Here is a 24,977-nt window from a genome sequence, read left to right on the forward strand (position 1 = left end):
ACGTTCTATACTGCCAGAAATATCATACGTAACATGAGTACTGTACAATCACCAAAGCATCCGAAGTTTATTTCCGAGGAAGGGGCTGGCGTTTACTCTAGAAGTAAACCTGATGGTATGTTTTCCCCCCTCGTTTTGATGGAAGGGAAATCTATGTTCGTGTTTTCTTGCTCTGGATTTGTCCATTTGGCTATATTAGACTTGTTCATTTTTATCACTCGACCAAACTTGAACAATTTGAAATGATTTTTAAAACAAATAAAGAACTTTCAGACGTTCTTATTACTGAAAATTGAGAAACAATATAGGTGTTTTATATGACTTCACTCATCATCTAAGCACGGCTTTCTATATTGCTACTGCAGGTATCAGATTTCGTTTTGTTTCTTACAATATTTTAGCCAGGTAGGCAACACATTTCCGATTCATTTCATTCTTCATTCTTCATTCTTAAGTTTAGTTTTATGCTTCTTTCCGTTCAATAATGTTGTTTGCTGCAAAACATCTTGTTCAGGTCAGGAATATATAAGCAAAAGTGGATTGCCGTAGCAAAAATGTAATAGAATATTAGCGTTAGGACATTTGTAAACACATTGAATATAATTCATCCTTATTGATGATTTGGGAATCTACTATTATAACTTGTTTGTATACTATTAAAATTATTGAATATAATTCATCCTTCTTGATGATTTTGGATTCTACATTTGATAAAAACTGTAAACCTTAGATAAGGTTGATAGCTGTTCCGTAAAATGTCAATGCAGTGAAATTGAATTCGGGTGTGGTTTAAGTTTTTCTGTTCAATAGGATCCAGATATCTGATTTAACACATCTATATATAATGGTAATGGCTATAAAATTAGCTATAAATTTAAACCAACAAGTCTTGNTTCATTCTTCATTCTTAAGTTTAGTTTTATGCTTCTTTCCGTTCAATAATGTTGTTTGCTGCAAAACATCTTGTTCAGGTCAGGAATATATAAGCAAAAGTGGATTGCCGTAGCAAAAATGTAATAGAATATTAGCGTTAGGACATTTGTAAACACATTGAATATAATTCATCCTTATTGATGATTTGGGAATCTACTATTATAACTTGTTTGTATACTATTAAAATTATTGAATATAATTCATCCTTCTTGATGATTTTGGATTCTACATTTGATAAAAACTGTAAACCTTAGATAAGGTTGATAGCTGTTCCGTAAGATGTCAATGCAGTGAAATTGGATTCAGGTGTGGTTTAAGTTTTTCTGTTCAATAGGATCCAGATATCTGATTTAACACATCTATATATGATGGTAATGGCTATAAAATTAGCTATAAATTTAAACCAATAAGTCTTGTGAAAATATTACCGGGTCAGTTATGTTGCACTACACAGGATATTATGTTGGAATTATGCCTGCTTTCAAACTCAAGAAGCCTTTTCATCATGTTGTAATTGTAGCAAACACCCATCTTTACTGGTAAAATTTTATTTTCTAGGTTTAAGGCTATACAGTCGCTTAAAGGGCCTGTTGTATTGAAGAACATCTTATCCCTCCAATTTGTAAAGAATTGATATTTATTACACGGATCCAGAATGGGCTGATGACAAGCTTGCCAAGGCCAAATAGCTTTTATCACGCCTAGCTCGATTCAAGACATCAGTGTCTGAAAGGTTTGAATGCACACCCTCAGTACCTTTGGCTGGTGACTTCAATTCAAACCCTGGGGACAAGGTTCGTCATCTATCTTGATTTATCATTTGCATAGATTTTTCTCGTCCTGAAAAATGGTCTCTGACTATTTAATTGTAATTAGATTTGAATGAGTTTTTTCTTGGTTAGTGACATTGATACAGTCTCATGAGCATAAGATAACAAGATGACATGAGAAATACTATTTTACATAATCTCATATGGCAGAAACATATGTAGAGAAATATTAGGTAGAGCTTGGCTAGATAATCTTGAACACCTTTACCTTATAGTTTTTTCCCGAAAACACGACCCTTTTTTTCTTGTTAGAATTATCTCTTATGTAGTTAACAACTTAACATGATATCGTACTTCAAATGATCTTCCTTACAAAAAATTAAACTACATAGTTTAAAAATGAAGAATAAAGGCAAACAGTTTGGTATGATTACTGTTGAAGGCAAATAGTTTGGAAGGATTAGCCGTAAATCAGTATCCAAGCTGAGAATAGGTAGAAGGATATTTGTGTAATTTCTTATGGAGTAGTTGACCTCTTTAGATTTAATTATCTAATGTCTAAGAATTATTATTTAGATTGACTGGTACCTAAGAGATTTATTTTAGGTTTAACATTAGGGTGTTTTAATTTAGATTTACTGTTATCCTCCCTAAAAATAAACAAGAAAGACAGCAAGTTACAACATGGTATCATAACATAGCTACCGTCAAAATCCTCCATCAACAAGACCCTCAGACTCAGCCACTCAAATCAACTGAATGAAGTTGCTAAAAATCCTTTACCTATTCAAGCACATTGCAAAATGAAAAAAAAAAAAAAAAAANAAAAAAAAAAAAAAAAAAAAAAAAAAAAAATGCAGATTGCCTCTTTTATTTCCAGCAAGCTGCAAATAATCACTAGTCCATTCTTTCATCTTCCGACTCTACAAGTCCGATTAGCTTGCTAGAACTCCCAGAATCAGAATGGCCGGAGATTATTGGTGGGTTGCCCAATTATAGCTTCCCAAGTGATCATCTTCCAATTGCTGCTGAATTTGAATTCACAATGGAATAAGTTACTGACTCGGTAATTTAAATCTTGTCCTTCATGTCTTTCATACCATTGACTGCTGCTTTCATTTAAAAGTGAAATTATAATTTGGTCTCTGTTTGGTTTGTCTTGTTTGAATTCAGTCCCAATCAATATTGACAGTAACATTAAATACTTGGTACTATTTCTGTACTCTTCTGATAAGCAGTACTATTGTAGCACTTAAATCTCACCACAACTTCGTAGAACCATCTAGGAGTGTTGCATAATTAATGGTCCAAATTCAACCTTCAAATTTAAACCAAAAGAACAAATTTTAGACCGTGAAAATAGTCGGAAAGAATTGGGTCGTAAATTCAAAAAGAAAAAAAAAGAAATGCTTACCTACAGGTTTTGAAAAACAATGTAGAAGGTGAGAAAGTGTAAGATCCCAAGTCGGTTGGAAAGGGGAACGAAGCATTGCTTATAAGGGTGTGGAAACCTCTCCCTAGAAGATGTGTTTTAAAAACCGTGAGGCTGACGGCGATACGTAACGGGCCAAAGTGGACAATATTTGCTAGCGGTGACCTTGGGCTGTTACTGAAAGGAAATGTTATAGTTGTCAAGTTTGTCCGTTCCCCTACCTTCTTTTTGTAATAACGAAGAAGCATGTCCTCTTAGAAGGTATAAGATCGAGTTTAGACCCTATTGTGAGATCATTGTTAGGAGCCACGCACTTCCACAATGGTATGATCTTGCCCACTTTGAGCATAAGCTCTCGTGGCTTTGCTTTTGGTTTTCCCAAAGGGCCTCTACCAATGAAGATGTATTCCTTACTTACAAACTCATGATCATCCCCTTAATTAGCCAACGTGGGACTCACTCCCAACAATCCTCATTTTTCATTGCTAAAACATTGAAGTTATTACCGTGTTTATTTTAAATTCGCCGTCTAAATATAAATTAAAACGTCCAAAATGTCTTAGTAGAAACATGTTTAGCTAACCACCTTTTAATAGTTTCTCTTATTTCTTTTACTTGAGCTGTTACTTCTCTTCTAGGCTTCCAAAATCACTAGCTTTACAAATAACAATTTCTAGTGCACAATAATTATAGCAACTTTTACTAGCCACCAGATCACAATTCTTCAATACAATGTTGAAAACAAAAAGAAAAGGTTCTTTTGTTTTCAAAAAAGTTCCAAAGTGGACCCACACATATTCTTCTAAGCCTAGACACACATAACTTGGTACAAACACACATGACCTTAGCTCCATCACTCATTCTTCTGCCTTAATATCATTTACATACAATTAGCCATAGTAGTATAAGGAAAAACAGGCATTGAGAAATAAGGATCAACCATAGCCACTTCAACTCTCTTCATCCTCTCATCTTCATAAGCATCACAGCAACACTCATTGTAAAAGGCCTTGGCCTTCCTTAAAATATAGCTGATTGTTGAGGTAAAGTACCACATGTTCCATTGAAGAACTTGTCTAGCAGCTCCAAACTGAGTCGTCTTTCTTCTTCGTCCCTGCTTCTTCTCCCTTCTTCTTCCCTTGCCATCTCCAGGCTGCTCACTCTCATGATGCCCATGTTGGGAAGTGCTGAAATGACCAGTTCTTTCTCTCTCTAAAATCTCTCTCCTATGGCACTTTTTTTCTTTCTTCTGAAGGCTTTTTAAGCCTAGAACTTGGATGGAAACAGACATTAATGGAAGAAAGCCAGAGAAAACTTAGGGGAGGGATCCTTTTTCCCTTTTCTTTTCTTTATGAATTCTACTGAGTTGGTGAAGCTTTTCTGAATGCTTTTATAGCAGAACTTTGGGGATTGAAGGAACGTTCTTTCACATTTTGATGGGCCTCTATAGTACTTGAACATGTGAAAATTGGACCACATTTAGCTGTCTCCTTGTGCTGTCTTTCTCAACCATCAAGCTTGGTGAAAACTATGGGCTCTAGGTAAGTTCTCTATCACAACTTATACGCGATTGGTCTTTTATATATACACAGATCCTGATTGTTCGGACTAATTTGTACACAACTTGACTTTGCTCACAAGAGAATCACTTAACACGATTATATTTCGTTGTCAAGATAACTCGTATAAGAATCTTTTGCTTGACGTATGCTATACAACGTATATATATTTTTGATGATCGTATGAAAATAGATTGTTCTAGAACATGGTAACTGTCAATTCTATTTCTGGTTTTACTTCTTGGGGCATCATAAAGTTTTTTTCACTGATAGTGCTTAACANTTTTTTTTTTTTTTTTTTTTTTTTTTTTTTTTTTTTTTTTTTTTTTTTGTATAATCTTTTTGGGTTATAAATTATAATGGACAAATATTAGATGAGTATTGTTATAATCAATGACAGCATTTAATTCAAATAAAAGGTTAGTGGATTAGCTACTCAAGTTTAATGTTAGATGCTGTTGATAATCATTTAATTTTTAGATTTTTTTTTTTTTTTTTAAATTGCTATCGTTTTCTTCTCTGACAGTTTTATCTTTCGCAACGTTTGGAAAACCACTTTTTCGTTTGATAACTCTTTTGATTTTGATATATATATAGTCGTTGAGATATTTGATCAACAAGAATCATTCAAGCTAGACATGATCGATCTTGCTTGTGGAGTGATTGGAATCTCAAACAATGTTCTTGCCTTGAGATATTCGATCAACAAGGTAATTCGAATCTTACTCCCCTTGTAGTGATTCCTTATCTATATATATATATATAAAGATTATTAAATGGAGTTTTAATCAGAAAAAAAGAAGCGAAATGAAACGAAATGAAAGTGGAATTTGATGGCAGGTAATAGTTGAAAGAGGATAGACTCTTCACCCCCTCAAATGGGTCCGAACATTACCTGATCTTAGTGCTCTCATGGTCGGTTTTGTTCATTTCCTCCATGTCAGATTTCTGACTCCCCTTGCTTCATTTTGCAGGTAAAATCTCTCCTTTTCTCACTCGGCTGTGTGATGTGTGTAGGTATGTTTTTTTTTTTTTTTTTCCTTTTTTATTCATATTTGTTAGTGTATGTTTGATAAATATTTACTATCCGTAAAAAGAAAAAACGAGTCTTTGTCTAAATAAATGCCTCGAGAAAGGACAATTGGAATTGATCCGTTGCCTCTCTTTCCTCCCTCAAGAGGTTTTTATTTCCGACCTTTGTTTGGTCGGTTTTGTCAGATGAGGTTTTGTCAGATGAATCCGACTCTCCACAATGGTATGATATTGTCCACTTTTTTTAGCATAAGCTCTCATGGCTTTGCTTTGGACTTTCCTCAAAAGGCCTCACCCCAATGGAGAGAGTATTCCTCGATTATAAACCCATAATCATTCCCTAAATTAGCCCTCCCCTTAATCGACTCTTTTTTCTTTTGGAGTTTTAGTCATTTTTTACTATGTCTTCAAGGAGCATTTTTCTTTTTGGAGTCTGTTCGACATTTGAGGATCCTATAGACATGGCTAATTAGGACATGGCTCTAATACCATGTTAGATGAACACACGACTCTCCATAATTGTATGATATTGTCTACTTTGAGCATAAGCTCTCATAGTTTTGCTTTGGGCTTTCCCAAAAGGTCTCACGCCAATAGAGAGAGTATTCTTTGATTTATAAAACCATGAACATTCCCTAAATTAGCCGACGTCGGACTTTCATCATCCAACAATGACTATTAGATAATTCATGATAATACAATCAAAATATTATTATTTTTTAAATAGTTATACATGTTTAGAGATGTTTAGAGTGTTATTGAGGTTAAATTGTTCTTTATAGCTTATCAAGTTTTAAATGTGTTAATATAAAGTTTCTATTTAATTATTCAGAAAATAAAAAATAAAAAAAAATAAATTTTATGTGCAGTCAATCTTAATTTAGACTTGTAAACTAAAGGGCTAATTTAAAGGTGGATAAAATACGTATTAGTGGAATTGTTTGAATTATGTAATAAATTGACAATTTTGCCCCTGTTCATGTTTTTATTTTTTCTTTTGTGGTTATTTTATTTAACGAGTGTGGGCACCTCCTATTGAAGAGGCCGGTTCACATCGTACTATATTACACTTTCCAAGATTCCATTTCAAGCATATTGCATTTCCCATTGGGAACTTCTATGTATCGATTATATATATATATACATATCGACTCGTGTCCGTGATTTGGATTAAGATTTGAAATTTAGAATTGACACTCGATGACCCTTATATTTTCTTATATCTCTCGTGTTACGTTCTCACTTCTAAAAGTATTCTCACAAATCAACACGAATCCTTCCAGCATGCTTCTTGTAAGAGTGAAACCTATCTCCATAAACTATCTTTATGAACCAATATGAGTTCTTTCGACATGTTTTGCTTTCACTCACATGCATCTTAGAAAAATTGTCAAGAGATCACCCAATCTGGAATTATCTCCATAAACCAACACAAATTATACCAGAATGTTTCTTCTAAGAGTGAAAATTATCTCCATAAACCAACACGAGTCCTTCTAGCATCCAACATGACATGGTTAACCGTGAAGTTTCTATGATTGAGTCAACCACCGAACATGAAGGTGTACCTTATTGGTATAAATAGGAACCTTTAATTCTTTTAAACATTTCTTAGCTATTCAATCCTCAAGATTCCTCTCATTCGAATGTGGTCTCGGTTCATTTTATATACCCTTCTTTGACTCGGGTGTATATATATGCACACACATTCACATACATTATATAATTTCAATAAGTTTGATTATAACAATAAAAAATGTAATTTGATATGATTATTATTTTTATTTTTCTTTTGTAGATATGACATTTTCCAAACGTGCCCTTACTCATACGCTTGAGTAATTGAAACTTGTAGGGATCTTTGTTTTCTATTATTGACAAATGATAACGACTTATATCTACTATTTAGTTATAAATATATTTAACTTGAAGGGGGTTTTTTAAATAAAGAATTTTCTCATTTTTAACCATTTTAAAATATAAATAAAATATATTTCTAAACAAAAATAGTTAATTTAATATCAAATTAGTTATTCCTATTCAAAATAACTTCAAAAGAATTGTCAAAAATTATATTTTTGCATTTTTAAATTTAAAGGTATTAATAAAAAAATTTAAAATTGAAGGGTATTTTTGAAATTTAGTACTAACGTTTCTATTAAAATTAGCGTGATATTTTAGATTTTTATTAGTTTGATTTAGCACCTCGATATTAACTCTCAGCCCGTTAGGGCTTTAGTATGTTTAATAAAATACTTAGTGTTTCAAAAATACCTTCCTTTTTAAAAGTTCAAAAAATATCTTTTAACTGTTTAAAAAATATTAATGCAATTTTAAAGGCAGTAAAAACCTTATCCTTTATAAAAAAAATGATCAAACAAGTGTTTAACGTCAATATACATCTCATAGATTATCTCCCGTATTGATATTACTCTTGAAAATTTATTAGTATTTTTGAAACAATAAAATTCAAGGGTATTTACCTTGTTTAACGGGTATGTTTTGAATTCTTTTAAGGGTATTTTTTTAGCTTTTTTAGTTTTTTTAGTTTTTAGTTTTTAGTTTTTAGTTTTTTTTTTTTTTTTTTTTTGTGAAAATTTTGAAGAATTATTGAATTTTTTTAATGTTAAGAGGTATTTTTGAGATAAATATAAAATTGGAGTATTTTTATTAATTTTAATAAGAATTTGCACTAATTAAATGGAATAATTGTAGTGGGGTCCACGCAATTTTGTGACAAAAAAAACAACCCCAAACTACGACCCACTCATTACTATTATTATTATTTATCTTTACTTTTGTACTTATTTTTATTATTATATTTTTTTTTTTAATTGTCTTTTGTACTTATATACTTGTCTCAAATATTATATTTGATTCTTTTAATTATTTAAAATATATTTATTTCAACTAAAATTATAAATAAATTTTATTTTAAAAAAAAATTCGCGACGCTATAAGTTGTTTTGTAAAAGCTTAAGCCCACCGCTAGCAAATATTGTTTGAGCTTTCTCTTTCGGATTTCCCTCAACAATTTAAAACGCGTATGCTAGGGGAAGGTTTCCAGGTGTTTTGTTCTTCTCCTCGACCAATGTAGGACATCACAATCTACCCCCTTCTGGACCCAATGTCCTCGCTGACACTTGTTCCTTTCTCCAATCAATGTGGGACTGCCACCAAATCCACCCCTCTTCGGGGTCCAGCGTCCTTACTGGCATACTGCCTCGTGTCTATCCCCCTTCAAGGAGCAACAAGAAGGCTAACACATCGTTTAGTGTCTAACTCTGATACCACCGCTAGCAGATCGTTTGGAAGTATTGTTGTATTATTATTATTATTTTTTTTTTTAATTTCATCAAATTTGACTGAAAAATTAAATAAATGTTGCAATTTTACCTTGGTTTAATTTAATTTATGATAATTCATTTACTAATTTAAATACAAAATTGCATTAATTTACCTATTTCAGTAAAATTTAGTTTTAGATCAATGCACAAATTAAAAATTCACTAATTTCAAGTGAAATTTTATGGATCTTATATTATATTTACATTTTAAATTTCATTGAACGTATAAGGAAAAAAAAAATTGAAAAACTAATTAAATATTAAAAAAAAATATATAAAAATAAAAATAAGTGAAAATATTTTTAAAAAATCACTATATTAATATTTAAAATAAAAATAAAAAAACGAAAAACATTTGAATGACTTGCCTGCCGACAGCGGAAATCATTGAATACTTTGAAATAAACTCAACGGGTCCCTCTGACAACTCACATATTTTCTTTCAGTAATTTTTTTATATTTAAAATATAATATAATTTGTAATCCAAAATAATAATAACAATAATAATTAATAATTAAAATTAATTTTTTTTAAAAAAATATAGCTAAAAAGATATCGCTACTGGGTTTAGTTGATTTCGCCCGATTTTTGTAATAGAATAGTAATATAAGTTTCAAACGAGATGATCAACAGACAGAATCAGCATAAAAATTGTTTCTTAAGCTCGGTACGAGGCTCAGTCATGTGCTCGATTAAATATGCAGTCATGGAACTACAAAATTCCTCACGGGACTCCGATTTCAGTCCATCGTACTTACTAGCTCAAAGAAAACATATTATATGAGCGGAGGTGAATGGCAAGCATAAGAGACGTACCCGAAAGGCAACTACAGTTGCACGGTTGATTTATTTATTTATTTATTTATTTTTATATTTTACATGAGCTTTTACATTCGATTGAAAATATAAATATTTTACGTTGAATTGGAATATTTAAAATATTTAAAATTAAAATAATAATTTTTTAATAAAAGGATTAGAGAAATTTAGTACATTTATTAAAAAGAATAAACCAATCAGGAGGAAGACAGGTAAGGGATGTCCACATGGAAGTCACGTGCGATTGCAAAAGCGCTTTTTCGCCGTCGAAAGCAATTGCCGTAAAAGTCGGTCGCATTTTCCAGTGTTTCTTCGTTTTCACCTCCCACTTCCAACTTTCCTCCCTGTTTTCGTCTTCATCTTCTGTTCTCAATCATTCAACGTCAAATTAACAGAAAAAATCGGTTCAACGAGAGGATGAGCTTGATTTGATCATCTTCCTCTTTCTTTTTTTTGTTGCTAATCGTCTTGAAGATCTCGTACAGTTTCCAGTTCACTCTGTTCTGCTGCGTTCTTCGTGTTTTTGTTGGGATCAGAACATTGTTTTGTCTTATGATCAAGTTTATTTGATGAGACTGCCTTATGATTTGCCGTGAGAATTGAGTATGAGTTGATCGAGTGGAATCGCGTTTGTTTTAGGAGTTTGAAGTATGGAGGCTATTCGGAAGCAAGCCAGCAGATTCAGGGAACAGGTTGCGAAGCAGCAACAGGTCACTTTCGCTTTCATATTAGTCTTTCTTTGGAAATATTTCTGAATTCTCAACTGTTTTTGTGATTTTAGCTCTCCTACTTAGTGGAGTTCAACTGGTGTTTTTGTCTTCGTCGCTTTATGTTCGTTGTTTTGCAGGCCTTGATGATAAAATTAGGGCATTTCGGTACGGAATCGATCCTGGCTGATGAAGCTGAAACTCAGTGCAGTCAGCAGCTTCAGAATCTTTACAATTCCACCAGGGCAACTAAGGTATAGTCTCGGTGTTTTTTTTTCTTTCTTTTCCATATGATATTTATCTACGAATTCAAGATAATGTGATTCAAGGATTGAATTTTATATGCACCGTGAATTAGAAGTTATATATCTATAATTATGTTCAAGCTTGCGGGGTTTAGTTTGCTTCGTTCTGATGTGCTTGGTTTCTTCGTGATTTCTCTCAACCCAAATAATCTTATCATAAAAGGCATTAATGTTATTCTAACCAATTATTGACAATTTGAAACGATTGCATTCGGTAGCATTTTCAGAAGAGTATTGTTCGAGGCGTTGAAGGCTTTATTTCTGTGAGCTCAAAGCAAATGGCGATCGGTGAGGATTATGTTTTCGTTTTTAGTTTTGCCATCTTTCTCTTTTCCCGCTTGAAATTTTTCTTTCTACCATGCATTTAGCTTCTTTCTACCATTCACTATATGTATGTACTCAAAGCATTTTTAAATATCCAGTGAGAAGATTAGCTGATGATTGTAGCAAATATGGAGCCAATGACCAAAATAGCTGTCCTGCACTTGCAACAGCTGTTCATAATTTCAGTACATCCCATAATTCAATTGAAGAAGAGAGGGAAGCTTTACTTGGAATCCTGGGCGATCAGGTAATTCTCTCCTGTTTGGTTATGCTGAATTCTGGTCGATCAGGGTGATTAGTAGTGATTCGTGCTGAATTTTATGACGAACTCGAATATATTTGACGACTTACAATGAAGAAATATCAAATTGTACACAATTCTTGGGCATCTAGTGTTATCCTTTTTCTATTTTCTTTGTTATGTTTCTAATTGTGATGCAGGTATAAACTTCAGGTATGTGAACCTCTACGGGCACAAATAACAGGGGCACCTCTGGAGGATGCCCGTCATTTAACTCACCGCTACGATAAACTGCGACAAGAAGTGGAAATCCAGGTAATACTTGATCTCAAGTTCAAAGATAAATGTATGCTGCTAAGGAGTTTTAGTGAATTGAATATATTCTCTCTAGGCAGCCGAAGTTTTGAGACGCCGAGCTAAGTCAAGGGACTCTTCTGTTTCAGCCGAGAGTGCCATGAGGCTTCAAAATGCAGAAGCAAGATTAACTGAACTTAAATCTACAATGATGGCACTAGGTAAAGAAGCAACCACTGCTATGCAATCGGTTGAGGCCCAACAGCAACAAGTAACTTATGAAAGACTTCGTACCATGGTATTGCTACATTTTATACTCTTATCCAAACTATCATGCTATTCCAAACCTTATTATTTGGATTATTTGTCTGCACAGGGATTCAGTGAGAAATCTACTTAAAAGCATGTTGTGGTAAATTCATTTTGTAGGTGGACGCTGAGAGATCTTACCACCAGCATGCCCTTACTAATTTAGAAAGGCTGAATGATGAGGTTGGTTACTTTCCTCAGTGGCTGACTCGCAATTCGTATTGAAAAAGAACTGCCTCTAATCTTCTTACATTTGCTTGCATTCCGACAGAATCCATTTTACGTTTACCATTTCCGTATTTCCTGTTTATGTAAGAAATATTATGACGGCATAGTTTCTTTGATTGTTTATTATTGGAGGCCAGTTAATTCTGCTGACGCAGTCAGATGGGTCTTTGTCACAACCACCAATTAGAAATGGAGAAGAACGTGATCAAACATCTGAATTCAAAGATACGAAGTCGAATGAGTCTGATTCTCAGAGGCTTCTTAATGAAAACAAGGACTACATTATTGCAAAAGTAAGCTCTCTCATCTTTTTGGGGGTCTTGTTCATGCATAATCCACCATTGCCACATCCTAAATAAAAAGAGGAACTAAAATTCAGATCCATGAGTAATAAATAACATGTGAGAATATTGGGATTATTCCAGTGTCTAGTATAAAGTCTCTGCCAGGAGCATCCTTCTACTTCCTAGATTATGTTAAACCCGTGTGAAACAATGTGTTCGGAAGGGGATATAGGACACAAAGTTGAACATTTGGTTTTTCTGACAGTTCGACACGAATGCAAATGCTTGAGGGGGGAGGAAAGGATAAATTTATGACATATATAAGGTCGTTTATCTTTGAGATCTTAGAATCATTTGTGTTTGTACAATATTTTGTAATCTTCATAGCCATATCATTTTCTCATCGTTGCTGGTGCTTTGAATCTTGTGGCTGAGTACTTACTATGCATTCTGTAGTCATATTGCTTTTAGTTTTTATTACAGCCAATGTCATCTTGCAGGTTATTCACCCATTTGAGGCTCAGGCAGAAGGGGAGTTAAGCTTATCCATCGACGATTATGTCACGCTTCGTCAGGTACGACTTTAACACATATTTTTCAATCACAAGGAGAAATACTAAAATTTATACTTTCTGTGAATGCTTCTCGACGCTGTGATCAGGTGTGGCCTAACGGATGGTCGGAAGGAGAATGCAAGGGAAAAGCTGGATGGTTTCCCTCCGCATACGTCGAGAAGCAAGAAAAGGTATCGGCGAGCGAGTTATTGCAAGTACAATCAACTTCTCAATCTTTATCTTGTTCTAAATCCCCATGAAGCTCCCTCCTCATTACATTTTATTCATATACCTTGCGGCTGCCAGTGTTCATTTGTGATATCTATATCATGTTCAATACCAACTGTTTTCATTTTTTTCTTAAATGTGCTGAAGATGAAGTAGTTGTTGTTAATATATTGTTATTATTGTTTAGTCCGTATTTGAGATTCTGAATTTACTCTGTATCAATTCTTGAAATTATTATTTGTTTGATTGATAGATTGATAATGATTTTGAAATTGTACTTGGTGTGATCCAAAGGTAAGCCATGGATAATCCATCGAATCAAGGGGACTACTTGAATTGCATGGTTTGCTTTTCTGCACATGCTATAACCTCTCTTCCCAAAAGAACACAGGTCATGCCTAACTGTCCCACTCTTCAATTATTGAATTGTTTGATATCTTTTCTTTGTTCTTGTGTTCCTCTTTATCATTGATAGTAAGTTTACTATTTGGCAATATTTCTCGTCTTAAAAGAACATTATAAAACAAATCCCATTATGAAACAATTGAAAACAACTTGTGTTTGAATACTTTTATTTTATTCCATTTAGATCTTTAAAACTTCATAGTTCTGTCATTTAGGTCCTTTTTGGATTTTCTGTCTAGCCCTTGAAGTTTTCCTAGAAACTTTTTTTTTTTTGCCATTGCGGGTTAAATCTTCAGGTTCGAGTTAGCTTAAACCTTGGTTACCATTTGGTTGAGATTTTCCCTTTTAAGTCCAATATAATGTGTCGGGATGAGAAGATTTGAACTTTTTGGTTGATGTTATCATGTCTTGACTGGTTACACGTCAACATAAGTATAGTTCAACCTTAATTGATTTCACTTCTTTCTTTAAGGTTGGAGATTTAAATCCATATATTATTATATTTCTTGTACTAAAAACTCCGTCCAAGTTAATTTGGTAGTTTGATGTCCACATTGATACATACGTGATGATGCATCATGAAAGTTTAATAATGAATATCGAAAATGGATTGTTGTTAGCTACCAACAATAATAAATGGATTTAAGTGTCTTATTCAAAGATGTGAGGGAAAGAAATGTAAGGGCATATATATGGTTTGGCTTTTAAATATTGATCTTCACTTAGCATACTTCTAATTCTTGAAGACATTGAAATATGTTGATCTTCACTTATTATTATTATTTGAAATTGGATAAGTAGTTGGTTTAAGCCTTTTCTAAGCACAATAATTAAGATATCAATAATTAAGATATCTCTCCAAATTTGTGATGTAATTTTATCTTTGAAAATAAAATCAAACTTGTGAAATGGACCAATTTCTTTTTTATTTATATATTTAGGTTATTAAAACGAGTTTATGTTACCGAGATTTTGGAAGGAAAATAAAATATAGCTAATGTAACTGTCCAAGCTCAGCAAATATTGTTCGCTTTGATCAGTTACGTATCGCTGTTAACTTTACGATTCTAAAATGCGTCTAGTAGGGAAAGATTTCCACACCTTATAAGTCCTCTCTCCAGTCGATGTGGGATCTCACAATCCACTCTCTTGGGGGCTAACATCCTCGCTAGCACACCGCTTGGTGTCTGGCTCTAATACCATCGTTAGATTGTACATCGGTTGGGAGCAGCCATAGCCCTTTATACGAAAGCAAATCAAATATCAATCAAATCTAGAATATTATTGGATGCATCTTTTATTTTCACTAACAATGTTGCATCTTTTATTTTCACTAACATAACAATGTTGTAGGTACTACGTATAAATTGAGGGGAAGTAGATCGTGACGGTAAAATATGATCAACTAGAGATATCCACAAAGTGGGGTAGGGAGACCGTTCTCGCCCCTTATTTCAATTCTCATTATTGCAAAAAATTTCATTTATTTTCATAGAGATCGAAGCGAGATTCCCTACGTAGAACTTTTTCCATCTCCACAAATTCTCCATGGGAATCCCCACCTCTATCTCTATCTCAACAAAAATAAATAGAGAATTTTATAAGGTGGAAATTGAGATAAATGGTGAGAATGAGGACGTCCCATTCTTTAGTTCGATAGCACACGTTATCAAAGCATCTGCAGTTGTGGTAATGTGTCGATCGTGTTGGAGGGCGTTGCGATAATCTTCCTCGCTTGTCACATGTTGCAGTGGTTGCTCCCCAAGATCAAGCTTATGGGTTGACTAATGGGAAATAAACCAAAAACAATAATGTGGGTATTGTACGGGAATTCTTAGGGAAAATAAAATGTTACAAAACTGACTGAAAACCATTCATGTACACTTAATTTAGAGTCCAAAGCCACAGAAAAATTACAAAGAAAGCAAATTAAAAAAAGGAAAAAAAAAAAGAAAAAAAAAAGCTGACGTGGAATTTAATTTACATACGAGATCCATTGATCCAATGCACCAACCGACGCAAATTGGGAAGCAGTTGGTTAGAGAAACAGCAAATGGGAGTGTTTTGAATCCTCTTTGAAACGGTTACTGATGAACTCCATTAAAGCTCAACCACAAAAGCAAGCAGAGCAGCAGAGATTGGGTGATAAATGATGAATTTTCAGAAAGAACATAGAGAAGAGAATCAAATAGAGGAGGCGAACCTTGAATCCTTTTTGGCTCTGAATCAACGGCTTCTTTCAACATTATATGCGCCCTTCTATTGGCTGCCATGCCTTGTCTTCTCTTCTACTTGTTCAACAGCCTATTAATCTGTATCATAGAAATCACTTGGGCATGGAGTCATAACCTCAGACTCCAATATCTGGACCACCCTGTGCATGGTGGGGCGTTCTTCTGGACTCGACGAAACGCATTGGATGGCAACCGCAACCAATGCGTCGAGGCTTTCTGTTCGCATTCCCTCGCACTGTACGTCGATGATTTCTCGTTGTCGGCTCTCTGTGACTAGAAAGTTTAACTGAAAAGGGAAATGTGTGGGTTAGAAGAGTCTTTTGATATGGACATATCTGAAGGAGTACAAAGTGTGTATGTGTCTTTTGAGTAATTGCCAATGGTTAGCTATAGTTGGAGCGCTCAGAGTTTAAGACAAATCGACGAGTGGGAAGGAGAACTGGAAAGATAAATCCAGGGAGGCTGTAAGGAGAGGAAAGGTTGACTTATTTATATTGTGAAATCCCACTTCATTGGAAGATGGAACAAAACATTGTTTATAAAGGTGTGGAAACCTATCCGTTTTAAAAACCTTGGGGGAAAGCTCAAAAAGTACAATATTTGTTAGCAGTGGGCTTGGGATGTTACAAATGGTATTAGAGCCGGACACCAAGCAGCATGCAAGCAAGGACACTGGTCTCCCAAGGGAGTGGATTGTTAGATCCCGCATCGGTTGGAGAGGGGAACAAAACATTACTATTAAGGGTGTAGAAACCTCTCCTAATAGACACGTTTTAAAATTGTGAGGCTAATAGCGATACATAACGGGTCAAAGCGGACAATATCTACTAGTGGTAGGTTCGTATTTGTTACAAATGGTATCAGGCACCAGAAAAGCATAACACATCATTTATTACAGAATTAAAAAAAAGAATCTATAAAATTCAGGAGGAAAGAAGCATACCCAACCAACGATGTTTAGCCCCTTTTCAATGAATGATGCATCGGTGGGACGTTTGCCACTCAATACTTCAAGTACCAATACCCCAAAACTGTATACATCAGTCTTTTCAGTAGCTCTACCACTTTGCATGTACTCTGCTCATAAAAACAGAAAGATTAGCATGCATGTACATATTTCAAGTCAGAAAATAGTTTATTTTTCTAGTTCAATATATGTATCAGTAAAGAACAATTGTTTTAAACCTAAAAGAAAATCACATTATCAATGGCTTACCAGGAGCCAGATAACCAAATGTTCCTGCAACAATAGTTGTAATATGTGATTCTTCATCCGCTAAAAGCTTCGCAAGTCCAAAATCAGAAACTCTAGCCTCCAAATTAGCATCAAGTAAAATGTTGCTTGATTTTATGTCTCGGTGAATGATCCGCGGTGAGCAATCATGATGCAAATATGCAAGTCCCTTTGCAGCTCCCATGATAATATTTAAGCGTGCATCCCAGTCTAGTTGCTCAGATACTTCAGTACGGACACCTAATCATTTTCCACATATAGGATACCTTAAATCATAGTTGGAATAATTTTGTACATTCACTTTCAGCCTCTCTTTCCTTTCTCAAAATTTCAAGCATGTTGTATTTACATTCTCGTTGTACGCAGAGTAAAGTAACAAGAATCACACACACAAGTCCTTTTCTGTACCCCTACTGTATCAAGAATTGCACCTATCATTTTCCACATATATAATTTATTAAATCATATTTGGATTATAAAATATCGTAGGTACAGTTTTAAGAGAAGGCCTTATTGCCGATTGGTGAATAATTTTCTTCTTCTACAGCCTGCGGTGGCCTACAACTCGGAGTGCTTGGGTTTTGACGATACTATCATTCTTCAAGTAATCAAAATGGAGGATGTTTAACTATGTTTACCCCGCTATGGGATACCTTTGGGTCTAGAATGTATGTCACAAACAGAAACAAAAATCTAGAACATGGATGAATTCTAACATATATTACTAGACTTGCTAGTTGCTTGCAGGACGGAGGAAAATGTGGTAAAAGAATAAGGTCTCCAGAAGTAACAGGCAACTAACAGCTATGAGCAGCTATCCAACTACCTACTTCAGTATCTTTTGGCATGATATGAAGTGCACTCGAAAAGAATGAAGCATAGAAATGATACAGCAGGAATCTTACCGTGTAGTGCCTCATCAAGGCTGCCTCCAGGAAGGAAATCGTAAATTAACAGCTTTGATGTAGGAGAATTGCAATATCCTCGCAAATTCACAAGGAACCTGTGCTTCATGCTTCCAAGTATTTCGAGCTCTCTCTCAAAGAAACGATCAAAGCCTTCATTCAATTTCATGATTCTTTTCAAGGCAAAAACATTGCCATCATCCATTGCAAGCTTGTATACGGTTCCAAAGCCCCCACATCCTATTATGTGTTCTTCATTCAGTGTCTCAAATTTCTTAATAATATCTTTAGATGAGTACGGCAAGTCTCCGTGAAACATTACACCCGAAGCACCTGAAGTAGCAAGACGGTATTAAATGACATTTAGAACCAGGTAATCCTTCAAAGCAAAGCCAACACAAGCAAAGCTCAAATAAATGATTTAACTGGTGGGGAGAAAACTAATGGATAAGTACCTCCACATACGTCCAGCACTAGACCTTTACTGTCATTTTTTCCGAACTTTTTATACAGAAAACAACCCCAGAAACACATTAGGGCAACCAGCAGTAGAGCACCCACAGTTGCCGAAGCACTTATAAGTAGTCGGCCAGAGTACTTCTTCCTTACAAATTGATCTTGCACTACAAAAATTTGAACTCCCATCAAAATATACCTCATGAAAGTCAGGACAGAGTTACTCTGATAAGTAGTCTTGATTTTGAGTTCAATAAGAACTTCACAAATCCTAGAAACATATTAAATCATATGGACGATAAAGGACTAAATATTCGCTTATGACAAAGGCTCACTACATCAAGTTTCCAAGGGAAAGGAATCTCAATGAAATAAAAAGAAATATTTGCATTATGGCGGACAAAATCAAGTGTAAGTTAACCTGAGAATGGTGAATCATTTGTTCCAGGTGTCTCTTTGTCATCTTTGCACATAACATTTATTTGCTTCCCGCACAAGCCACGGTTTCCAAGAAATCTAAAATTTGGTTAGTGAATCAGTTATAAATGAATTAATGGTGAAGGCTTACTTGCATTAACAAATTAATTCATTACAAAGCCCTTCAGATGTAGTGTTAGTTGGAGCAACGTAAAATTTTTATGGAAAGGGGTAGAGTTCTCTCAACACCCAAATCTGTCTTGTCGGAGGAAGAGATGTATTATCTTCTCAAGTTCTTCGTTTTTTATTTAATTTGATGATATTGAAATCTCTACATATATGATCCTTATATAGGTCTTTTGGAACGTTTCCATGGTCATACATATACCAAATATTAAACAATGAATCTGTCTAATACATGTACTATCATTATGTGATACATGAATAATCTAATAATAAATTTAACTCCAAAATATATCCAATGAACTTCCTTTTCAAAATATGACCATGTGCACCCATATAATTAGACGAATTAAGTTTATTCATTAATAGTGTTTCCTGTATGATTTACCAGGACTGGCAGCTACTTCAAAACCATATTACGCATCTCATTAGTTTAAATAAAATATCATAGATCTTCAGAGAGCACTTACGAGCTTTCCGAGAAGTTGATTAGCACTCCAACATTCGGTATTGATCCAACCAGAAAATTGGCAGACACATTTCTTCAAAATGACCGATCAAATCCAAAATTATAGATATCAGACTTAATATATTTGAAGCAGGAAGTCAGTCGATTAAAAAAGAAAAATTATACCAAGGACTGGAATAAAGAAAAGGAAAAAAGACTGCTTACAGGGTAGTAAGCTTGCTCAAGTTCCCAAGCGAGATGGGAATATTTCCACCGAGAGAGTTACTTGAAATATCTCTGCGGTTTTTAAAAAAAAAAAAAAAAAATATTCCAAAATAAGATTGAAGACGAGATTATTCCAAAAGAAGAACAATTCCTAACAGATTAATAGCAATAAGTTACACATAATAATGCTTTCATGCGTGGAAGGCATAGATGTTAGCGTCTGTGTGCATGAATGTGTATAGCCATCACGTGCAAATCATAAAGACATTGAAATGCCCATAAAATGATATTTTGAATACACTAAAACATTTTGCGAATAGAAGTGGTGACAATGAGATGGGAGACTCCGAGAGGTCAGCTGACGGGTCCTACAAAACTATAGTTGGTGTTGGCGTGATAATATGGTTGTCAGTTCTTGGACAGTGAACTGTTCGACGTATTGCGATTGCATTGTAATTCCAAAACAATTTTATAATGATTGTTAGTTCATCAAACTACCAGAAATAATAAATATCTGACTGTAAAAGATTACAGGAAAAAAGAAATTAGAACTTACAAATTTTTAAGTGCCGAAAGATTTCCCAATTCATTGGGAATGAACCCACTAAAGTAATTACCCTGCAGAAACCTGAGAAAAATAAATGAAAAGTGCAACTCATTTAATTTTTTTAGCAAACATGATAGGGATGTGGAATTGAAATCATATGAGATAGTTTCACAGGAACCTAAGTAAACACAAAAGTCAACTTTTAAACTACAAGAAAGAAGTAAGAAATATACTATTCTAGACCTTGTAAAAGAAACACCTTCAATTGAGCACAAACGTCTAAACCCCTCCTCCCCAAACAAAATTATAACACCAAAACAGAGGAAAAGTTGCTATCATTTTAAAGGATACAGCAGGCCACCAGCACTCACAATAAAAATTTTAGTTCAATACAAAAAGATTACTGGAAGTTTGATCGTTTGTTGTGTACCAATTAAAATAACACAAAATCATTGAATTAAATGATGAGATTTTTCTTTTATCTCAACAATGCAGGAGTGAGGATATTTGAATATCTGACCTCTAGGATTGATATATGCTGGTAGACCTATGCTTATTTTGGTGAAATTGAATATTGGGTAGTGCATACCGTAAATGAACCATCAATTATTTATGAAGTTATAGATTAAATCGTGTGCAACACAGGTTAAGTTGTTAATTATTTGCACTAATTAGGATGCAAATATGTTGGCTGAAACTGTACATAATCTAACCCTCCCTCCCCACCCCCATAAAGATAGATAAATATTAGACATTCTGACTATCAATCGCTGTAAATACTTACACTCCCTGCAACTGTGAGCAATTCCCTAATTCTGATGGAATTGTCCCATAAAAGTTATTGTCATGAAGTGCTCTGTAAAATGAAAATTTGCTAGCGTTAGATTTACTGACAGGTCTAATAATATCCTAGCCATCAACTGCCTGATAAACAATAGAAATACATACAAAATTTTTAAGTGGTCAAGTTTTCCAAGTTCAGGGGATAAAGATCCGCTAAGTTTGTGATGAGGAAGACTCCTGCAAGATAACCAAAGAAGATTCTTCAGAATAAGTAAGTAAATAAAAATCTAAAATCTATAGATGTACTTCATAAAATAGTAAAACAACCAAATGGAACATCATGTTTGTCAACTAGTGATCTGATAAGAACTTGAGATGGCGTAAATGCATCTAAATGAAGTACAAAGTTATGACATTATGAGTCTACCTCCACCCTTATAACATACACGCTAACAAAGGAAGCACTAAAGAATTTCTAGCACAATGTCGAATGCCAATATTCGAATATAGACAATAAAGCAAAAATGTGTTTGAGATTTACAGGATGATGTCAATAAGAAAAGAAAATAAATAAATTTCCATTTTGTAACGACGCTTAAGTAGAGAGATTTCTTTTTCCGTTGATTTCCTTGAATATTATGTTCGCACAGTCATAATATAGAGGATTAGTAAAATATGCTTTTGATTTGTCAGTTTGCGACTTATGCTTGGAGAAAGTTGCTTAAGGTTTTAGGTTCGCTCACAGGTGGTTCTGCTAGTGTTAATTATTTTATATGGAAATAAAGACGTCAAGCTTAGAAGTTAGAAATAGGACATGGCCAATTTGAAGTGTGCTTTCATGACTTTTATTGGGTGCAAGTGACAAGAAAGGAAGAACATTACTATGGAAGATCGGGTTAGAGAGAACTTCTGTTCAGCAAAAAGTTCATTTCTCTCATAGAAATTTGCGTCCTACCTTCTTCTAAACCCATTAACGCTTTCTAAACAAAACGACTCAGTTTCTTACCGAAAGAAAAATAAATATAAAAAATACTAATTATAAAAAAACTGGTGCATATATAGAAGTACTTATCACCAAAATGAGGAAAATATGATATTTAGTACAGTAAATTTTTAAATTTTTAAATAAAAAGGAAGAGAAACCTCCCAAAATGAACTCACAGATATATCACTCTCTTAGTTTTTGGATCACACGTTACTCCTCTCCATTTACAAGGATGGGATTCTTCTGGCTTCCATTGAAGAAGAACGCCATCAGAATCAAGAATTGCTGCTCTGAAGCTCAAAAGTGCCTCACCTACAATAAACATGAAATACCAAGCACTGAGAGAAAGAATCATAATGTGCAGGTATCTTTCAAAACAAAAATGGAATGTGCACATTTCTTGCTCAATGACAACATCCCTTATAGGTGCACAAGAGCATTACATGGGTCCTATTGCAAAACATTCCCACTGATCTTAATTTTTGTCACAAGCACTAGGAGCTCCTTGTCTGCCCCAGGCGAAAATCCATACCTTATAAATTCTAATAAACGAACATTTAACTTAACCTTCGCTCAAGAAAAGGCATCATGATGGTTAAGATTGGTCATAGGATCATATCCTATGAGTGCTTTTACTCTATATTTCACAGAGTGCAGTATTAATGTGGTTAGAAATGCAAGGTGACAGAAATCGATATGCATAACCTCTATATTTAAAAGCAAAGGAAGGTAAATCATACCATCAGAACTGGTACCACTGCTTCTGCTCATTATCATGAAAAGCGGCACAATGTGAAGAATCAGTAGCCATTGCCATTTTACCGTATAGAAGGCCATGGTGGCACCAGTCGAGCATAGTACGATTACAACAAACCATCTGAGATCTCAAAGACTGGAATGGTTTTCTTGAACATAATGTAATCTGTAACAAAGAGCTGCCGCAAGGAAAACAACACCTGGCATAGAAGAAGCTGCTTACTCTTGGCAGGAAGATGCTAATCTCTTAGCAGATGACGGTACAAAAATGCAATAACTCTGTACAAAACTCTCAACGTCACAGATTTTGCTAGCAGTTTTAAATTACTCCAGCTCACACCAACCCACAAACCATGGCATACTATACTGTATATCATATGACCCCAAGACCATTCAGACTAGAAAGAGTAATTGGTACATACTATTTTCCTAACACATTTGACAAAATGCTGGCCCATGATCTAATCTGACATTATGTTGCTGAGGTGTCGTAAAAATACAGCGGCATAATAAACTAAACCGATGGGATTTAGAACGATAAACCTCCAAGTTCAGCAAAATTTTAACACACACAAATAATCCGGTGGGCCAGAAGCTTTTTCATTCTACCATTCTCTGTGGATATGCCACAAGAAGCCACAACATAAAAGTAAAGAGATAACTATATATATTTATAAAAGACAAGTCCATGATAAATTTAACAACCGTCACCATTAAAGCAAAAGCTATAGCATATTACTCGATTTTTCAGAGGAATGAACTTCACTCGATCAATATTCCTCAGTTCATGCAATTCATATAGTTATATTCCAAAGAGCCGAGCAGCATAAAAACAGTAGTAATACTATAATTTTCAACAGAAACTACTTGAACTTGAAGCAACAGAAGTAGCAACAATTTCAGCTCAAACTAGTTTTAATTTCAAATCGGGCATCTTTTATAGTCAAAGCAAAGTGAAATGATCTATCGAATCACATAAATTACACNAAAAAAAAAAAAAAAAAAAAAAAAAAAAAAAAAAAAAAAAAAAAAGAGCAGCCAGATAATTGAAAATCAACGAATGATTGCAGATACACAATACGAATCCAAGTAGCACAACAAATTTGAGTAAAATTAGAACTAAAAATGGCAATAAGAACAGACATTCGAACCTGCAAACCGATCCAAGATCCAGGAAACGGAAAATGTGGATGAATCGGTGGATGTGACGTTAAGAAAAACCAAAAATCGCCGTGAGCTTGTGAAAGTTGAAAGATTCCTGTCCGTTTCTGAGTGATGAGAGAGAGAAAGAGAGAATGAGTGAAAGAGTGAGAGTGGAATGTTGAAGAAAAATGCTTGGGATTTGAGAATGGGTCACTGTTTCAACCAATCAGAAGGAAGTAGACTCACACGTGTGTAACTGTACTCTCACACGTGCAACCGACGCCTTTACCTGCCCCGCCCGTCGTTGAATCGGGCACGAAAATTTTCCCACCTATAAACCCGCCACATTAATTAATATCTCTTTTTTATTAAATAAATTTCATGATATAAATATTCGGTTAAAAATATTTTTTAATTTTATTTTAAAAATTCAAAAATAGTCATTCAAAACCTCATGCACAAACAAATTATATTTAGTGAAAAATGTCTTACATAATATATTTTTAAAAAATTAAATTAAAAAAACGTGCTACCGAGCATGCATAGCTAAAGCTGAACATGGCTGACATGTACTCTCGACAAAAATAAATAAATAAATAAACTCTCTGCTTGTAAAGATTTATTATTATATTAAATAAACTATACTTTTATATATATAATTAAAAAAATTCAAGTGATTAAATAAGCTTTCCTTATAGGACTCTAAGAACCATCGAATCTATCCTTGAATGACTCTATGACGAGAGTATAGCTAATTGGAGAGACATTACTTGACTTTTGTTTATATTAGTCGTTGGTGTGAGATCTCATATTGGAGAGAGGAGTTAAACATTATTTATAAGGGTGTGGAAACTTCTTCGTACTAGACGCGTTTAAAACCGTAAGGTTG

At 34.2% G+C, this 24,977-nt stretch overlaps 2 protein-coding genes across 3 annotated transcripts; one reads left to right on the plus strand and one right to left on the minus strand.

Moving 5' to 3' along the window:
* Positions 1–10,178: 10,178 nt before the first annotated feature.
* LOC111788375 (SH3 domain-containing protein 1) lies at positions 10,179–13,926 on the plus strand. Of its 2 annotated transcripts, XM_023668694.1 has the most exons (11): positions 10,179–10,603; positions 10,741–10,854; positions 11,124–11,193; positions 11,328–11,476; positions 11,684–11,785; positions 11,862–12,062; positions 12,194–12,256; positions 12,439–12,594; positions 13,086–13,160; positions 13,247–13,330; positions 13,662–13,926. In XM_023668694.1, exons 1-11 carry the CDS (start codon positions 10,544–10,546, stop codon positions 13,674–13,676), a joined length of 1,089 nt encoding a protein of 362 aa, XP_023524462.1. In that variant the 5' UTR covers positions 10,179–10,543; the 3' UTR covers positions 13,677–13,926. The 2 variants fall into 2 exon arrangements, with proteins under 2 accessions (XP_023524462.1, XP_023524461.1); XM_023668693.1 differs by lacking the exon at positions 13,662–13,926 and having other exon boundaries at positions 13,247–13,619.
* Positions 13,927–15,567: 1,641 nt separating this feature from the next.
* Positions 15,568–24,269, minus strand: LOC111788373 (LRR receptor-like serine/threonine-protein kinase FEI 2). The gene is made up of 14 exons (XM_023668690.1): positions 24,097–24,269; positions 22,930–23,145; positions 22,366–22,501; positions 21,370–21,441; positions 21,206–21,277; positions 20,431–20,502; positions 19,875–19,946; positions 19,672–19,743; positions 19,023–19,117; positions 18,601–18,768; positions 18,146–18,478; positions 17,223–17,480; positions 16,950–17,083; positions 15,568–16,292 (listed from the first exon to the last, which is right to left on the minus strand). The coding sequence occupies exons 2-14, from the start codon at positions 23,024–23,026 to the stop codon at positions 16,080–16,082; spliced, it is 1,794 nt and encodes a 597-aa protein (XP_023524458.1). The 5' UTR covers positions 23,027–23,145; positions 24,097–24,269; the 3' UTR covers positions 15,568–16,079.
* Between the last annotated feature and the right edge of the window lie 708 nt (positions 24,270–24,977).

The sequence above is a fragment of the Cucurbita pepo genome, chromosome LG02, assembly GCF_002806865.2.
Source record: "Cucurbita pepo subsp. pepo cultivar mu-cu-16 chromosome LG02, ASM280686v2, whole genome shotgun sequence".
Lineage (NCBI taxonomy): Eukaryota > Viridiplantae > Streptophyta > Magnoliopsida > Cucurbitales > Cucurbitaceae > Cucurbita > Cucurbita pepo.